The following is a 19,805-nucleotide window of genomic DNA, read 5'->3' on the forward strand; positions in this document are numbered from 1 at the left end:
GCAGCCTCTGTGAAGCAGAGCATAGGTGGCAGTCAACCTCAGTGGGATCACTGAGATCATTTCACAATGTCCTAACACACAATCTGTGTATCTACCCCATATACACAGCTTGAAAAGAAGGCCACATCTAGGTTCATTAGTGACCAAGTCATTTGATGGTTTATGGGAAAATGACATGTGTCTCAAGTAAAATTCAATGGGAATTTTCAGCAGAAAGTCAAAGTGGCCATTTAGTGTTCTAAATATGTCTAGTCATACAAAAACCAGTCTTAGTGGAGAGCCAACATGTGCCAAGACCACCGAGCAACCAGGAGCAATAGAGAAAGAACCAAAGTTCACTATTTACATCTGCAGGCCAATTCTGGAAGTGGCCAAGTGGAGTAAGCAATATTTAGGACTGAGGCAACCAAGTTTCTGGGAACAGATTAACAGAGCAGTCACCCTAAAGTTAAGGATGCAAAATGGAAAATCCAACTTCTGCCACAGTCAGGTCACTACCGTAAAGTATGCCCCAAGCCCTGGCAGATCTGATAGCAGCCCCTGGCCCAGAAGAGGCGTCCTCTGCTTTGATCTGGGAGCCTGGCTTGTCCTAGGACCTGTATGTACAGACTCCTTTGTGAGTAAGCAAGGGGATGTGGGCCTTGGGAGTCCACTACTAAGGGCCCTCTGTAACCTGGAGCGCTTCCCCTCCCTCTCTGTGCCATGCTCTCACTCTGGTAATTCCATGGCAGCGGGGAAACTGCAGAAAGCTGCATTTTCACTGGCACAGGTTTAGCAAGAATAAAGAGTAAAGGGGAACACCATACAGTACTTCATTAGTAAAATAAATAAATAAATAAATAAATAAATTTAGTTAGTTAAATGTGAGAAATATAATAAAGGATTTATCAAAGAATAAAGAGGAACAGGTGAAATGGGAGGAAATGAAAGGAAAAAGTCACATAACAAAAGAATGTAAATAAAGACCATGAGAGTTGGGGGAAATGGAAAGAGAACTGAGGAGATGACATTTTTTTTCAACTTTGGAAAATACATCAAAATAGGATAAAACTTACTATAATTCAATGGGAAAGGGAACAGTACATGTGCACTCTAGAAAAAGTTGATATTATAGCCATGCAACCATATTTAATACATGTGGTTGTGTAAATACATCTATCCTGACATCCTAAGAGGTTTGCTGACGATGTATAGCACTAGGAGATTCAGGACCTCATCTTGGGTCTGTCGATTTTCAGGTGTGTGATTCTGAATGATTAACAACATCTCTGAGATTCAGTTTCTTTATATGTACAATGGGGATCCTTCCATCTGTCCAAACTGTTCCCCAAAGGTACTTAGAGAACAGCTCCTTCAACAGACATTTATCGAGTGCCTACTATGAGCCAGATGGGTGTGAATGTGCCTTACGATATGTAACAGAGTATGAATACAAGGAGTATAAAATTTAACCACCTATTCCCATAATAATTTAGTAAGTACTAAGCTTCCATGCTCCTGGACTCTGTAGCCCTCCTGTAGAAATAGGATTTCTATAAGAGGAGTATGAAATTTAAATTTTAAACAGGATCTGAAAGTCTTCAAAGTGGTTAAAAGTCTTTGAGCTTCTCAATGCTGTGAGTGAGCACTTCCATTCAAAAACAAGGGAGAGAGAAGAGATGCAAGTTCTGGGCTTGGAAGGTGCCCATGATATGAGGTTTCCATTTTTCTAGGGACTATAAAAATCATTTGATGCCTGGAAAACAATGAAAAGATTTGGCATAATTGATATGACAAAGAAAGATGCTCCCTTGACAAAATAACAGACATCGGTGGCAAGTACAGAGGGCATTTAGGAGAAGCTGAGTTTCCACTTAGCTTTTCTAAAATCAATCTTGGTCACTTAACTGAAAATAAAATTACGAGTGTGGTTCCAGCATGTTCCATTTATTCTCTGGTCTTTGTTATTCCTCAAAGCAGCTTATCAGTAGCTAGTGTCATGGGAATTGTTTGTTGTCTCCCCCTGGAAATATCTGTGCCCACCTCCTGGTTTGAAAAATTTCCAAAAGTATTATTACAAGGATTTGTCTGAATGATCTACTTGGACATTGGTATGGCTATGGCCATAATGGGGTCATAGGCCTCCAAGTATCACATCTGCTCCTTTCTCAGGTAAGAGTCTAGACTGTTGGACTGCCACATCCCACTGACTTCTCTTATGTGTTCTCCAGATTGTCCCTTCCCCTCATCATACTCATTTTCAACTTCTGAGGGTCTATGTATTTACAATTATCCTTACTTTCCTGTGTCCTCACTCTCTTAATGGTTTCCTTAGTTCAGATCCACAGGGTTTTTGGTGGGATGACTCATCCTCAGACATTATAGCCTTCAAAATGGTATCCCAAGAAATAAATGAAAGAGGCAATCTCATTTTCTGCTATGCAGAGCGTAGCAGAAATTGCCTCAACACTCCACCTTCTGATGAAAAACACTGCTGGAAACTGGATTAGCTATGTTTTAAACCAGGTAGTCTCTTTCTTCACCTGATACTCTGAGAACAGTATTTCTCAGAGCACAGATGTTTCTAGAAAAGAAAAGAAAAAAAAATTCTATGATCAAATAAGTCTGGGAAATGCTGGATTAAGTAAAATTGGAGAGCTTTCTTTCTTATATGACTTTTTTAGATCCTTTGATCTGCTAATTGCACCAAGACTCTCTAAGACTGACTTATAATATGCAGCATTTCCCCCAAATTCTTTATTCACTGAATCTTTGTTTTAAGACTTTCCTCCTGGGACTAATGTTCCAAAAGTTACTTTGGGAAATGTTCGTCTAGACTTATAACCCTTAGATTCAGTTTCTCCTGAGGAGAAAGCAAACTCATAGTGAAGGAGAAAGGGACAGGGAAGAAATGGAAAAAGAATCTAACTCTGCAAGGGCCCAGCAATACTTAAATCAAATTTACTAAGGAAAAATGAATTTCTCTGGAAAAGTAGCGAAGTGACTGGTTTTCTTACATTTCTTTATTTTCATGTGTTCTGATCTTTTAATAAAGCTCAAGAGACAATGGCAACATTTTGTAGTCCCTCTTCCAGAAGAGGGTTCACTGGTCAACCATCAGGTCACAGGAAAAGTCAGAGCTGGAAGCTTCATGGGAAGGAAATCAGGAATCCCTTGAAAGAGACCTTTTCCCTTTAAGTCAGTTAACACAGGTACACTATGGACATTTAGTTTAAATCCCATCCAAATTAATCCATTTTTCAGACTCTTAATGCTGTCACCATAAGGCTGTCACCTTCTCCTGAGAAGTAGCTCCACCCCACACATATTAGAATATATGCTTTCACAATTATATATAGAGTTTGTAATCACCTGGGAAAGATTTCCCAGTCTTCCGATGACTATGACATTCTGGAACTTAGTTTTATAACAATTTATGAGCTATTGGTGATTATAGCAGAGGGTATGGTTGTCCTAGACCTGACACTCCAAGTCAAAAAGGTCACCAGCCCAGCCATTTCAATCAATGGAGTCAACCTACTCATGCAGGTCTTCTTAGTCAATTCTATTTTCTCTAATTGAAAGAGTGTAGCCAGGAAGACTTATAGCTTTGCTGACTCCAATTTAAAACCAGAGAGTTATCCTTCTGGTCAATGGTATGTCACTTTCAAAGTGAACTTTACTGTAGAGTAAGTTCCTAAGTCATGGGCCCCTAGTTAAGTCATAACCATCTTTTCAATGTCATTTTTTGATTGACACGATCCAGGAAAAAACTGAACAAGTCTTGAATTTTTGTCTTCAGGTTAGACAGCCTTCCCAAGGCCAATGTAGTGGCTGGCATGGAATATGTACTCCAAGTATTAGTTGAGTGAGCAAATAACCAGAAGCAGGACTCAGATCAGTCCACCACCACCCCTCCCAGGGCCTGAATTTCTCATTTGTAGAAGAGGATGAGGTTATCTGCCTCTATGTCAATAGGTTGCTTAGAGTGTCACTGGAATGAAGGATGTGAAACTGGAAGACCATCACCATCCTCCCAACAGTAGCAAACACAAAGGTATATTAGAGGTCCTGATGACACACCTCAGCCAGATACTTCTCAAGGCTAACTCTTCTGGGAAGGGCATTTCCCCTGAGCAATGATTTCTGCCCTATGACAACTGCTAGTGTTGGCAGACAAACATAAGAGGGTCAACCAAAACAGGAAGACCTCTATTTTGTGTTTAATAATGATCTCTGGAAAAGTAGCAAGGGACAAGATTTTGTGAGAAATATAACTTACCAGGCAGATAAATTTGATCTGGTATCCAGTTTCTAGCAGGACATATTAGCATATGTGTTTCTGTGATTAAACAAACCCATTTGTTATCTCAGGAGGTCCTTGTGTAAATCCCTTCCCAATTTGGGCTCCAAATCCTTCATTCTGCCTCTCTGATCCTATCTCTCCAGGGGAAAGCCTAGGGTGGCCTTCTAGCACCAATAAAACCTCACATTTACCCTTCCTGTGAGAAGGTCAAGGAACAAAGGGCAGTGTGCCAAAAGGCAGGGACCAAGAACAAGAATGAAGATGTTCGGATAGTAGGATGCCAGGTATACTAGGATGGGTGAGTGTGGAGAGGTGGTGATGGCAAGGGATGAGATTTGAAAAAATAAAGCTAAATCAAAGCAGAACCAGATAATGACAGGAAATTTATATCTATCTCTACTTTGCTGATCGCCAAATGAAGAACCATTTTGAGAGCTAATAACAAGAATTGGTGCCTTTCTGCCCCTGGCTTCAGAAAACTAGATGTCCTAGAAGAACACCTGCAGTGTTAGGGTCTCTGAGGGCAAATGCTTCCCAGTACAGAGCAGGGAAAAGCTGGGTGTCAGGGGCTGCGGGCCTCCAGGTTGGAGCTACTTCACTGTGGAGCTCCAGGGAGCACTTCTTGTGTTGCATACTACATAAATGGCTCCCCCGGAGTTGTACTCCTGGTAGAATACCTTGGAGACTTGCCATCTTAACTTCTTCTTTGGGATACTAGTGACATGAGGTGCATAGAAAACAGAGCCATCTGAAAAACATCTTAGGAGCACAATAAGCACCTCCTCCTCCACGGTTAAACCTCTCTTCACACAGGTCATTCCAGTAAGCCCTCCTCCCTCACATACCCAGAAATATATAACAAAGGCATTCACACTTATCCAGATGATTCTATTCCTTATCTACGGCCTCATCCCTCTGAAATGTATAAGTTATACTAGGATCACATACACAAGAAGCTCACAGTATAATAAAGGAGGAAATACTGCTAATATTGACTGTATTAACCTGCTAGTTTGCATTTAATTTCATAATTTCCATGACGTTCACCTTTAGGAGTTTTAATCCTACATACTATCAACAGTTTTTATATTTGGTGGGTGAAAGCACGTATCATTGAAGACCACAGGAGATTTTTGTTTTTGTTGATCCATCTTTTTCACTTGCTTCATTTAGTCAAGAGAGAAGATAGGATCCAAATCAAATAAACCAGACCCCTTGACTTAACCAGCTAAAATGCAAGCAAAACTGATTTCGCTTCATGTTGTTTTACCCCACTGTTAATTTGCATCACTAAGGAATTTTCTAGGAAAGTGCTCAGCAAACTTAAGGCTTCTCTGGTTGCCAAGCTCATGGAAACAAAGTGCTTTCTCTTAAAATTCTGAAAGAGACATTCCAAAGTAACCCACCATTAGATACCGAGCCAGCAATAGACTTCATATCTATGAAAGTAAAAAGGAGGGGAGGAAAGAAAATGCATAACATAAACAAGAACAGACAAAACCTTAAAGAGGAAGGAGAAAGGAAAACATTTAGACTCCTTGAGTGATGGAAATAAATACCAAAGCTATTAGTTTCAGTTCAAAGGACGTATCACTTTATGCTGTTTATTATTTCTTGAGGATTATTTATTTTATCTTAAAATATCCAAAGGGTAAAAGGGGTCCTGGAGGTAAGCGGCAATGAAACTGACCTGGTCGGGAGAGGGCCTGTGATTGGAATGCTGCGACCTCCCAGGAGATCGGTGGTGGTGGTGGTGGTGGTGGTGGTGGTAATGGTGGTGGTCCTCATCGTAGTTGTCCGCCATCAGCTTCATTCTATTCTGGGTCTGCACAGAACAAAAACCAGAGAAGACTCCATTAGGAGCTGGAAGACCAGCCAAAGATATTCAGGGCATAATTATAGCACCTATAGGGCTCCTTTTGTTCCTAACCCAGAAATTTTCATTTTTAGTCAAATTGAAACTCAATAAAGAAGGCACCATGCCATTTAGTAAAAGAGGCTTTGTCACATCCTTGAAGCTATGATGTTCTTGAGCCTACCTGAGATAAATGTACTCCCCCGCTCCACCATGTGATTTAAAAGGGGGAAAAAATGGAAATACACCCAAAGGTGCTCTGTTTTACATTAGCAAGCGATCACACATATCCAGATAAACTTGTAATCACAAACTGCTGACAGTCACATCCTACACTCTAGAGCAAGCAAGAGAAGGAAGCCCCAGACAAAGAAGATGGGACAGGGCCAAGTGGAGACACAAAACTACAGACAAGTAATGGTCTTGTGAGACAAAGCAGAGGAATCCATTCAAAAACTGCCATATGCAAAAGTAGCAATGGAGAAGGTTTGTAACTCCGATGGCTTCTAGGGAAAGGGCTCTTTGTGGACAATTTAGCTGATGGTGCCCTTTAGGGAAACTGAGCAAAAGGAGCAGAGTTGGTGTGAAAGAGCTGATCACTGTCACTTATGTCCCACTATGTCACACCAGGCAGCTAGGTGTCATGGCTTACATTCCCAGGACAAACAATTGTATTGTTTTGTTAGGTAAGGCAAGAAACAGACCAGCAATGAGTTGACTGAACAAGGTCACAGAATCTAGAAAGATGCCTGAAGACAAGGGGGAAAGGCAGAGAAAAATATCCAGCGCAGAAAGCCAGGCAATGTGGAGAGTACCCAGAAAAGGAGGAAATGCAGAGTACACACGCATATTTGGAGAGAAGACTGTCTGGATTCAAGTCCTGCTCTACCTCTTTGCTGGTTAGGTCATCTTTTGATGTAAGCTTTAATTTCCTGAACTATACAATGGGAGTAATGGTGCCTTCCTCCTTGGGGTCGCCGTGAGGAGCAAGAGATCTGATCGCTTCAAATGTTACCATAAAAATAAAAAACTGTTATTATGATTAATTTTGCTATGTTTACAGTAAGAAAACTCTCCTTCTTTACATGCTGTCTCCTCTGCCTGCGGTACTTCCCCCAACCACTATACCTCACCTCTCCCTTCTGTGTCTGGTTAATTCAGGATTTCTTTTCTCTAAGAAACTTTTCCTGATCCCACCCCTGATGCCAGGACATGCACACCTCCTGCTTATCATATGTAACCTCAGATCTATCTATCCTACTGTTGGTCGACTTGAGGCTGCTTCTTTCACCTGCCTCTCCCCAGAATCTAACAGGGCCTAGTAGATGTAAACGCACTGTGCATGCTGCTGCAGTGAGGCCACTGAAAGAAAGAAGGGCCAGAAGGCTGAGGGATGCTGCCATCCTAGAGGCAACTGCACATTTGTTCTTAGCCAGGGAATGTCACTGAGAGTTGAGGACATCTCATGAGTTGCTACAACCTTCCCACTGGTGGAATGAGATGACAGTGAGCCATCAGCACTTCAAGAAAGCTGGAAATCAAAGGCTGAAGAGCCTCCAACAGGTTGAAATTTTATCATGTAACATAAATAATACTCTGATAATAATTCTGGACCTAACAGTACATTCTTGTAGTATGTATGTTTCATGTACAATCTAAATTATCTTCAAAACTTTCCTGGGAGGAATAATTACTATCCTCCTTGCAGAAAATGAAGGCAGAGATTTCAGCTCCAGAGTCTCCTTCTTTCCACAGAACATGGAGATTTCTGGGGTCTTCCAATTCTCAATCTCAAGCCTTTTCTCTTTGCCATGCTGTCAGCAGAAAAGGCAAAGAGCTAATCAGGTACAAACAAGAATTCCTTTAGATGCTTTGGTTCTGCTAAGTATTAGAAACACTTCATATCCCAATTCAATCTGCCAGAGGTTGTCTCATAATGGACTCCATTTTGTGAAATGTGTACAATATTTGAAAGTCCCCACAGTGGGTATAAAAAATGCATGTATATGGATAAAAACAATAAAAATAGAGAGAAAGATCCACCTAACAATTTAAGAAAAAATCCCAAGCAACCTTTGGCAGCTGATAGCATTTTCATCCTTCTCTTGCCCATTTAAAGCATCAGAAGACCCAACGGACAAGTTATGGCTTGTGAGAAAGAGCAGGTCATGGGAGCTGTTGCCGATCAAGTACTCAAGAGTCCCCTCATTCAGCCTGCCCTTATGCAAAAGATTCTGAATTCAGTGTTCACACCTAAAACTCCAGTATTGTCAGGAGTTTGTCCTTTTGAACTCGTGAACTAATAAATCTGAAATTGTTTCTTCTAATAGAACTGGGAGAGCCTGAAGGGAGCTGTAAGATCCGCTATGGTCAAGAAGGAAGGGGCTCACCCAAGACTGAACGACGAAGCCTAAATGAACAAATAATAACTCTGCTATTGTAAACATCATGATGTCCTTATCCTTTGGGGAAGCTCCTGTGATTTTATGAGATTATTTTCTTACCAGCAACAAGCCTAAAGTTCCCTACCTTTGAACTGTATCCCATAAAAGAATGTACAAGCTAAATAAGATGCTATATGCAGTCCTAAATGTGTCTGCTGAAATGAGGTGTTGGAGAATAGGCATGTCATGGGATAAAGACTGTAAAGGAATGATGTCATCTTTCCAATTTGGTGCTGAAATATAAATAAACCATGTTGTTCATGTGAATACCAGATCTGGGGGAAATGTACACATAGCAATTGTGAGCGGAAGAGGCTTCTTTTGATTAGTCTGGATTGGAAGAGAAGAGTGTGAAACAGAGATGAATAATGAGAGTTTGGCCTGATACTCTAGACCATTTTTATTTATCTTGCTTGTAACATATCCCCTAAACTGTGACCGATGTCTTACAGGCTGGTTGCTAGTTTTCCCTTCTCTAAAAAAAGTTTGACCAATCCAGTCTCCTTAATGGTCAAATTGAAAAATCGATCTCTCTTACATTATTATTTTTTTTAAATCATCTTTACCTATTCTCCTCCCCACCCAATTATATTGGTTTCCTAACATACCAAGAATGGTCTGCAAGGATGAGAAGCCATGAATATCACTCCTTGAAGATAGACAGAAGAAAAACTGCAGAAATTTGTAACAAGGATAGCATTTGTACACTGAGCAGGTGACTCCATGTATAATGGTTCATATCCCTGTAGTCGTGTGGTTGACATCTATACAAGGTGCCCACTCCAAAGCCTCAAACAGCAGCTCTTCTGGGAAGTCATAACTGGAGTCCCAGGAAAACTAATATGGAGTTAGAGAGAGGGAGCGCTTTCCACAGCACTACACTTGGGAACTCATGAATTCACTTAGCAATGCACTGAAGCCCATTTTTATTTCCTTTTCAGTGTCTACCAAACTGCTGACCTGACACGTTTGCCTTTGGCTAACTGTGTTATATTCATTTTACTATATTATGTCATGACTGCTGAGACATCTCTAATCAGATTTCATTTTCCACTTCCTCTTTGTTCCAGGCGCCACCTTATTTCTCTAGGGCGAAAGACTCCGCTAACAGCTCTCTTGTCACACTCTGGCCTCCCACTGAACACAATCTAGAGCTGGGGTGACATCAGACCCCTGTTAGTCCCTAACATCCAGCTCCTCAGAGACTCCCACTGCCCTCAGGAAAAGAGCCCCAGCTTCTCCAGGCTTATAGAGCTCTTGCAGGGCATTTCCTTGCTGTCCACCTCCCAAACTCACCTCTGATGCTCCCTGTTCCCATCCCTGGGATGTTCTATTCCCTGTTCCTGTCATGTTCTTCATCCTCTCTCCCTTCACCCGAGTTATACCCATTTCATTGTCAACACCATGACCTCAGAAACACCTTTCCTGAGCCTGCCTCGAAGGGATTAGGTGCTCTTCCACTGCCTTCCTCAAGACCCTGTGCCCACCTCCAGGCAAACCCCCTCCCATCATGACACTTATGCCAATGAAAGGTACATAATCACCTGCTTTCTCAGCTTTCTCCAACCACTAGGTTGAAATTCTCTTGAGGGAAGCGCTATGTCTGAATCACCCTTGTACTCACCACCTACACAGAGTCTGGTGCATACATAAGTAGTAAGTAAATGTGTGTCCAATAAATGAACGGATGTATGAAGGCATGAATAAAATACTTTAGAACAGATGAAAGGGAAAAGTACATCATTAGCCGCTATGATGAGTCACTTGAGTATATAACTCTTCATGGGACAGTTTAACCCTTCCTACTGTGGATTTGTCTTTGGTTGCTCTTCTTGGGAGTGGGAGAGCAGGTTAAATGTATAGTTTTGGAGCTGTTGGAAAAATTGAATTGGTTTTCTTCAAGATATATTCCATTCTTTAGTAGAATGGAACTCGTGAAATATTCCATGTCCCTGGTTCCTTACCTCATTAAGAATAAAAGGTTTGGTGGTGTTATGGGATTCATTTCCTTACTATCCCCTAGACTTTAGAAGAGCAGGGGCCTTTGGAACACTTTTGTTAGCACCAAAAGTCAACCATGGAAAACTGAAACTTTATCCATTAACTAAAATCCCTGATGAACACCATCTGTGAAAAGGTGCCATATACTCCATCTCTTTGACATTTCTGAAGATTTTATCCAAGGAGCTCTTGAAACAAAATGAAAATCCTTGATTGACTAGTAATAGACTCAATAGCTTAATGGCAATATGTAGCTATAAAAGTGTAATATTAAAACTGCCTTTAAAAATATTTTAGCAAGGTGGCAATAATGAACTATGCTTTGATCAGTCATCTGGATCAAGTTAACAATAAAACCTTCATGAATATGGTTTAAATAAGAAAAAAATATAATAAGATTTGTTGCTATGGGATATGGAGATAATACCATACAATAGCAATTACACTTTCTTCTATCAGAGTTTCTTTTCTCCCTCTTTCCTGCCAGGGAAATCTGAAATAGTCCAGAACTCTTCTACTGGTCTTGTTTCTGCCAAATCAGAGCAAGGTCAACAGTTCTTGTCTCAGAGCAGAAGATGGGGAAACCAGACAACAACTGGACAGTGAGGAGGAGAGGGATTTCCTGTATATCCAGCAGGCCCACATGGCAATGAATCATAATTGAGTGGGTCTGGGTTCCAATGCTTGGGTCACCCCTGGAGGACAAAATGAAGCAGGAGGATGAAGAAGCTATTAGGGGAGTACACTGCATTGGAGAACGTTATAGGATTAAGCAAGAATCAATGATGGAAAGGCTTCCACCCTGGACATTGCAAAGAAATTCATTCAAAACTCACCAACCTTCTGTAACCCTAAAGACAACAACAGTGATATGCCAGGTGTTTGGCTGGTATGCTTTTGTTGACTCTCTGCTTTTGAAATAGCTTTTCTTATGAGCCTTCTTTTACAGATGAGAAAACCAAGCCCATGACTGCTCAGTTGGTGAGTGGGGGAACAGGACTGAAACCCAGATTTCTGACTCCAGAGTCCTATGATAGTGATGGGAAGGGTAAGGTCCTGGGCCAGAGATTGGGGACAAAGCAAAGCGAAACAAGACATGAGGAATTAAAGGACTCACTAAGACACAGTATGGGAAGGAAAATAAAAGTGAAGGGATTGTTTACATAAAAGCCCGGAGGCAAGAAAAGTCCTGTCCAGCTGAGGGCAAGGGCATCAAATAAGGCTCCAATGGTCAGATGCATTGAGCTAAGACTTAAAAGTTGGGGGGCCCCCTGGGTGGCTCGGTCAGTTGAGCATCTGCCTTTGGGTCAGGTCATGATTCCAGACTTCTGGGATCCAGCCCTGCATGGGGTTCCCTGCTCGGCGGGAGCCTGCTTATCCCTCTCCTCCTGGCTTGCGCTCTCTCTTGCTATCTCTGTCACTATCTTCTCTTTCTCTCTCTCTCTCAAATAAATAAAATCTTTAAAAAAAAAAAAGTTGGCACAGTTATGGGTATAAAGAAGTGTAGGCTGGAGAGATTCATGGTAAATTCACCTTGAGAGGAAAAACAGATCAGTGGAGGAACTGGAACCCAAGATGTGAGGGATGTGTATGTCTGTGTGTGTGTGCACGTATGTACGTGTGTTGCTTTCTTCATTCCTATATTGGAAGTGAGGAGAGCAGGAAACATATTTGAGATGATACTTCATTATTTCTTAAAAGCCCTTATCAACTTGGGACATTTTGGAAGGAATTTAAGACAGAGCCATAGTCATATGCTCATACATGTCAAACTACGGTATCTCTGGGAAGATGGGAAACTACAACAGTCTACATAATCTGTTGCTACAACATCAGTCCCTTGGAAACTGGTCTTTTAGCCTTCAACCCATTCAGCTGATTGGTCCTTCCTGCCAACCCCCTTGGCTCCCAACTTTGTTGAAGGCCTCCCCTCAGTCTTTATAAATGGAAAGGTAGTAGGTCACTATGAAGATTTTAGAAGCTATTTTTGTTATCCAGTCACTAAATACCCTGGTGTTATTTTATTTTTAATTATTATAGAGAATGTCAGTGCCCATCCCATATCCTCTTGCTCTATCCTAGAAGTCAGGTGCAGCTTGAATGGATAGTCCTGGATGTGCTGTTGTCTTCCCACCTCAAATCCATGGACCTCTCTGCCTAAGATCTTCCTCTGGCCACAGGTGCAGGTCTGGCCAGGGAACGGGGCACTCACATTCTCAGAATAATGCTCAATCTATGAGGGAGGAAGGAGGTGATGGATAAATAACTAGTGTCCCCGTCCTTTGGTGGGACCACCTATGGTGTTTCAGTATCTCTCAGTAGGTCCTTAGCAGAGAGCAGTCCTGCCTGATGAAAGCAGGAAAGCACACACTAATGCACTTTTTTGGGCATTTTCACTTCCTGTCTCACTTCTCAATTTTTTCATCATGTTTCTTGGGATCACCTCCCAAAGAAACTGTCTGCACCAAATCTTTGTCTCTGGGTCTGTTTTTGTGAGAATCCCAGCAAATGATTAATAAGCCTCTATCTGCCCAACTTTTGCACAGGACTAACATTCTGGTGACTACCATGCCTTTCCATGGATAGCTCTTGAGATTTCTAATTACCTGGGGAGACAGAGCTCTTGTCTTTCTTAGGGGAGTAACATAGGCCTGGCACTAATTCTGTTTCTGCCAAATATTCAGCCTGAGACTCAGACTGACTTACTTTTCCATAAGTCTCAATTCCTGAATCTATAAAATGGACAAGAGAGGGAAGGGTGTGTTTAGCATGAACAAAACTCCACATGGGTGATGCTAGTCTAGTGTTCTTATTGTACATTTATGTCTTATTATACATTTTGCAGTTTCTCTTTCCTTTTTCACTTCTAAAATCAAGGGAGAGGAGTTATTCTGATAAACTCCTTACTGCTGCCACCTTAGGAACCTGAGGAATTCCTGGATGGGAAAGCATGCTCACCTCTGTTCTACTCTCAGCCACTGCAGCCCTTGGTGGGGAGAATTACCTCCAGAGAAAGAGTTCTCTGTGCTCTGCTGATAATGGGGAGGTTAGGATCCTTCACAATGGCAGAAATAAGGCCAGTGTTGTGAGAGGGAGCCACCTGTAAATAGCAATGACAACACCCAACGCTTACCTTGGCCTACTGTGTGCCAAGCTCAGCACTTGGCTCTTGTCAGTTTAGTCAGTTACACCAACAGTGAGGCAGGCAGGAGGTGGAGGGCGTATTCAAAATAGCTGCTATGACAGGGGCGCAAAGCCTGTAGCAATCAAGGCTGAGTCAAATGCAAATGACCTGGGTATCAGTCCTGGTAGAGGATTTTACCATCCCCACTTTACAGAAGAAGAAACCGATGTTTATTTATTTATTTTTTTAAAGATTTATGTATTTATTTCTAGAGAGTGAGAGTGAGCGTATAGGGGTGGGGAAGAGAGAGAGAATCTCAAGCAGACTCCCTGCTGAGCACAAAGCCCCTTGTGGACTCTGACTCTCTGGACGTTGACCCCAGACCTGAGAAGAAAAGCAGTTCACTTTTGATTTTAAAGTTCTCTGAAAAGAATGAAACTCAGGACATACTATAAAATCTTGATCGAGCTTCAAAGCAGTCCATGTTGCTGACTAACCCTAATATAAATTCAAAGTCATAGGCTAACATATTAGCAACTGCAGACAACCAAGGAATTTCTAACATCCCGAGCACCGTTGGAGGTGGTGGGGTCTGGGGAAGGGGAGGGCCCTAGAAGTTTCCAGCCCCAAGTTACTTAGTTAAGCACAGGTCTGTTTAATTAAGTAGTGGGCAGCACATGCTATACTTAGCTTTTAAACACTTGTAAAGTCCTCTTCATTCATTTATCTTACTTGTCACTGACAAGCTCTTCAAGGACTGTAACAATATGCAGAGCATGAAGAGCCTGGGTAAACAACGCATATTTTATGTGGAGTCTAAACTGCTTCAACTCAGAGAGTCAATAGAGGGTCTCTGGGAAAAAAACCAAAACAACAACAACAACAAAAAAAAAAAACAAAAAAAACCCCACCCAGACTGTTCTGCTAACTAAAGATGCATTCTGTGCATATGGTTTAGAAAGTGAGCTTCAAAATCAAATGCTAATTTTTTAACTAAAAAGAAAAAAGTCAGGGGCAGAAAGGAAGGAAAGAAGGGAGGGAGGGAAGGAGGAAAGAGGGAAGAAAAAGGGGAGTGAGAAGAGGGAGAGAGAGAAGACAGAGGAAAAAGGCAAAGAAATGAGGAAGAAGGGAACAGAGGAGGTTCTCTGCAGGCACTGGGGTTCAGACTCTAAAACTGTGCAGAGAAGGGTGGTCAAGGTCTTCATTCAATTCATACTGGCAACCAATATTTATTATCATTGGCCTAGGCAGAACTGGCATCCCCGCATCTTCTCCTCAACTAACGAGTTAAAAAACAAAAAAAGAAAGAAGGAAAAAAAAAACCAACCCAGGGTCTGGCCTAACAGAATTGGCTGATAGACTAGAAACTGCTAGTTTCTCTTCTAAGGAGAACCTGAAGGGCTTGAGTAACCCGGCAGTGCCTCAGGGAGGGACCGAGAGTCTTCCGTGCTAAGGGCTAGGAAGACAGGTATGCACATACCTGGAGATGTGCATGAAGATTCACAGGGAGTAAATGGGCTTTTTTTGTTTTTTTGTCACTAGTTTTTTGTTTGTTTATTTTATTAAATATAATGTATTATTTGCTTCAGGGGTACAGGTCTGTGAATCATCAGTCTTACAATTACATACTTACATACATCCTTATATCCTTACTCACCATAGCTTATACCCTCCCCAGTGTCCATCACTCAGCCACCCTATCCCTCCCCTCCACCCTCAGCAACCCTTCGTTTGCTTCCTGAGATGAAGTCTCTTAAGTTTTGTCTCCCTCCCCGGTCCCACCTTGTTTATGGATTTACTTTACAATGTGTTTCAATAAATTATAACAAGCACATCAAACACAGAAATCATATACATTATATCATAAGACATGGAAAACATTGTGAAGGTGGTTCTCAAAATGACTGAAACTTGAGACACCCCCATCAGAAGGAAAGAGCAAAGCAGCTGAGAATGGATTGGGTTGCAGTCAGCAGAGTCTGGGGATGTGGAGTAGCCCAGGGAGAATGACTGGATCCCCACGAACTGTCAAGAGGACAGCAGGACATTCTCCTCCGGGGGCTTTGACCTTGACGCAGAAATGGGACCAAACGAGATCTGGGCCTGCTCCCAGTTCTGAAGCTGAGCAGAGAGGCATAAACCCAAGACCTCCTCTGCACCTCACTCCCTTTGAAACAAAACAAATGACAACAAAAGGCAGAGAAAGGGAGCAACGCAGAACATGTGGCGGGGCTGCTCGCCTGGCTACGCTGCGTCCAGGGAGAGACCCGAGAAGGGCGGTGAGACTAGAGTAGAGGTTTGGCAAGGCGCAGAGCAGGAGGAAGACAGGGAGAGCCAGCTCAGGTCCTGGACCGAGAACAAACCCCTCTCCCCAGCTGCTCTCACACTTGGGTAAAACAACTGAAGAAAATGTAAACACGCTCATTAGTAGTTTTCCAATCAGTTGGAAAACAAATGAGAGGAGAGAAATGGCAGTGGAGTGTCCCAAATACCAAATCTATGAAACATTCCCTCTGGCGTTTATCTTCTCACTGGGTTGCTCGCTGTTTGGATTTCAGTGCCCTCACTAGCTTTATATGGGATACGCTGAACTTACCCTAGCTAGGACCAATTTACTTCTACGTGGAAAAAAGAGTCTGAGTCATATATTCCACTCCGGGTAGGTCTCTGTGGACACCCCCCACCCAGGGACACGAGACACGATAGGCATATCATTCGCGGGTCCTGTCACACACTCCTTGAGCTGATATTCCCTCAGCACACAAAAATGAAAACTCATCCACAACCATCACTTCTCCTGTGAAAAATTACCCCCAAAGAAGAGACAAAGTGGAAATCCTGGGTCTGTGGATCTGACAGAAATCCAATTTCCAGAAAGGATGGAATTACGTTCTGATTTCCTCTGGAGATGCCTGGTGTGCTGAATCATGTTTCCTACACCCCCAGCCCCCAACAAGTTAGATGAGATTCATCAAATCGATGCATTTTGAAAATTACTTTTTCTTAGTCACCTGTTTAGGGTAGAATCCAAAAAGCCTGATTTTCTATCATCCTGAAGTTGGAAAAGCATAAGGAGAAAATATCCAAATGTACTTAAACTTGATTCTTAAACAGAAGAAGATATTAGAGTATGTAGCGAATGCTTATTTAGAGTACTAGGAGAAGGTGAGTAACTGGAAAGTTGAGGTGATCTTCTCTATGACTCTTTTTATTTATTGTATTTTTTTAATGTATTAAATTTTTAAATATTTTTATAAACATATAATGTATTTTTATCCCCAGGGGTATAGGTCTGTGAATAGCCAGGTTTACACACTTCACAGCACTCACCATACATAGCCCATACCGTCCCCTATGTCCATAACTCCAACCCCCTCTCCCTCCCCACCCCCAGCAACCCTCTATTTGTTTTGTGAGATTAAGAGTCACTTATGGTTTGTCTCCCTCCCGATCCCATCTTGTATCATTTATTCTTTTCCTACCTCCAAACCCCCCATGTTGCATCTCCACTTCCTCATATCAGGGAGATCATATGATAGTTGTCTTTCTCCGATTGACTTATTTCGCTAAGAATTTCAGGAGCTATCTCAAATCCCTCTCCTACAAATGAGGACTTACCAGAATAATTCAGATTCATTTAGTGTTAGTGCTAGGCCACACCTTAAATCAATGAATCCAAGTTTACTCTTTTACTGAAGGAGAGACTGAGGTTCCAAAAGGTTGAAGTAAATCATAAACCCAAGAGAAAGCCCTAGAATACTCAACCGCAGGTCCCAGGCCCTTTCTCTGCCCCGGCTGCCTTCCCATTTGATTTGCATGTGTAGACAAGTCCACCATGCCCATGACCAGTAACAACACAGGACCCCCTTATGTCTTTCGTTTTGCATTCCAAAGTACTATGGTATTAATTTCCATTCTTGCAGTCTGAATAGCATCAAACACCTAATCATTCTGGTCTCAGTGTCTACAGATAGGTTAAGGAATTTTCCATTTTCTTTCAGATAGGAGTCTTAGTTCCCTAGCAGAACTACTGATTTAGCTTTATAATTTCTTCTTTTTTATAGCATCTCTTAGTTTTTATTATATAAAGCATATATACTAGCTATGAAAAATTAAATAGTACAAAAGACTTTATGGAAAGAAAAGTAATATTCCCTCTCTGCCTACCCCAATATCCATTCCCACTCTTAAGATTTTTTGCCAGTTTTATCAGACAATTTTTATATGCATAACGCAAGCCCAGACACTTGCACATACCCTTTAAAAATAAAATGCCCAGTATCTCTTGGCTATCCTTCCATATCAAGATCATGTAGAGTGACCTCATTTCTAATGGTTACATATTATTTTGTTCATGCATGTACTTTTATTTATCAGTCTTTTTGGTGTACTAAAATGGTGGGCAGAACTCTATTTTGTTCAAGATGTAATTCCAGCACCTAAAATATCACATGGCACACAATGACACATATTAAATGTTTGTTGAATGAGTAAATGAATGAATAAGTGAATGAATGAATGAAGATCATTTGCATAATTTCCAGTTTTTCATTATTTCAACAATGCTTTAAAGAATACTTTTCTAGGGGCACCTGGGTGGTGTAGTTGGTTGAGTGTCCAAATCTGGTTTTGGCTCAGGTTGTGATCTCAGGGTCCTGAGATAGAGCCCTGGTCAGGCTCCGTGAGATAGGCTCCTGGTCAGGCTAAGCATGGACTCTGCTTGAGTTTCTCTCTCCCCCCTCCTCTGCCCCTCCCACTCGTGCTCAATCTCTCTCTTAAGTAAATAAATAAATCTTAAAAAACAAAACAAAACAAAAAATTTTTCCAAAGGGACAGTTTAACCTGTCTTCATGTGCTTGTTTTCAACAAGGACAGATGCTGAAACAGGTTATGAAAGCTGTTTCTGTGATGTGCTGGGAAAAGAGATTCAGAAGAGATTCCCTAGAATAGGGAATGCACATTTGAAACTTTGAAAGTTATCACCAGTCCCACATCAGGCTCCTTGCTCGGCGGAGAGTCTGCTTCTCCCTCTCCCTCTGCCACTCCTGCTCCTCCTGCTTGTGCTCTCTCTCTCACTCTGACAAATAAATAAATAAACTCTTAAAAAAAAAGTAATCACCAAATTTCCCTTCAGAAACATTGGCCAAGTTTCAGTCTGTGCCTCTTTCCCCAGACTGTGCCAATACTGAGTCTTTCAAACTCTAATCTTCAAAAATCTGACACAGGAAAATTTCATATTTCAAATTTCATATTTCCTTAATTATAATTTGAGGCTGAGCTTCTTTTCATACAATTATTGGCTATTTCTATTTCACTATTTGTGAGTCTCCTTTTATGTCCTTTTGCCCACTTTTGGAGAAGGGTAGGGAGGAGACTTTCTTCTTATTGATTGTGAGAATAATTATATATACGTATATATACATAAGGAGCTCTCACTATATGTACATATAAAAAATTCTTCAGAAAGACAAGAACCCAAGTAAAAGTGGGAAGAAAGCAAGTGAGGCAGGCTATGTGAAGAAAGGGAAATGTGCACAGACAGGCTGGATTTGAGGATGCCGGGGAATTTCTTGATTATTGGAATACATCAGCATCTGGAATGTTCACTTGAGCAGCAGAGAAAAGGGGGAAGTAAGTATTGGGTAGTTGGTGTGCTGGGGTGCAAACAAAGCTGGCCCCTGTCCCTCTGTGCCCCAGGCCCAGCAGGCAGGTGGTGCTTATAGTGGAACATTAGCAGGAGTCCCAGTGTGCTTCACGTCTCTGCAATAAGCTTGTAGGCTTCCTGAAAGTCTGGGCCATCCACAGGAGAGTACAGGGCATGTAAATGCCACTCATCATGCATGTGTTGGTGGCAGAATCTAATACAACCTTCTTCCCCAAACAAAAATTCCCTGTGTAGCAGTCCTGGTGGATGCATTACTGAGCTGTGGGAAACACAATGCCTTTTGAGAGAATATATTAAATGGCTTAAAGGGGATGTCCTCCCTCCCCCGTGCCTGACATATTCTGAGCTTTTTGGTGGCAGATTCAGTCCACTTGTCCTAATTCTACTTTTTGGGAGGTCTTTAGACATTTCAATACCATTATGCCTGCTAT

At 41.7% G+C, this 19,805-nt stretch overlaps 1 protein-coding gene across 12 annotated transcripts in view; it reads right to left on the reverse strand.

The window, feature by feature from the left end:
- The window catches only part of ERC2 (ELKS/RAB6-interacting/CAST family member 2), a 901,328-nt gene that overhangs the window by 175,873 nt on the left and 705,650 nt on the right, over positions 1 to 19,805 (reverse strand). For all 12 annotated transcript variants that reach the window (XR_004280876.1, XR_004280875.1, XR_004280877.1 and 9 more), the window contains one exon: positions 5,976 to 6,110. Coding sequence is in view for 9 of the 12 variants with exons in the window: in XM_032322753.1 (XP_032178644.1) it covers positions 5,976 to 6,110 (135 nt within the window). In the remaining 3 variants the exon portion in view is untranslated. The remainder of the gene's footprint in view (positions 1 to 5,975; positions 6,111 to 19,805) is intronic.

The sequence above is a fragment of the Mustela erminea genome, chromosome 1 (genome assembly GCF_009829155.1).
Source record: "Mustela erminea isolate mMusErm1 chromosome 1, mMusErm1.Pri, whole genome shotgun sequence".
NCBI classification, from domain to species: Eukaryota; Metazoa; Chordata; class Mammalia; order Carnivora; family Mustelidae; genus Mustela; species Mustela erminea.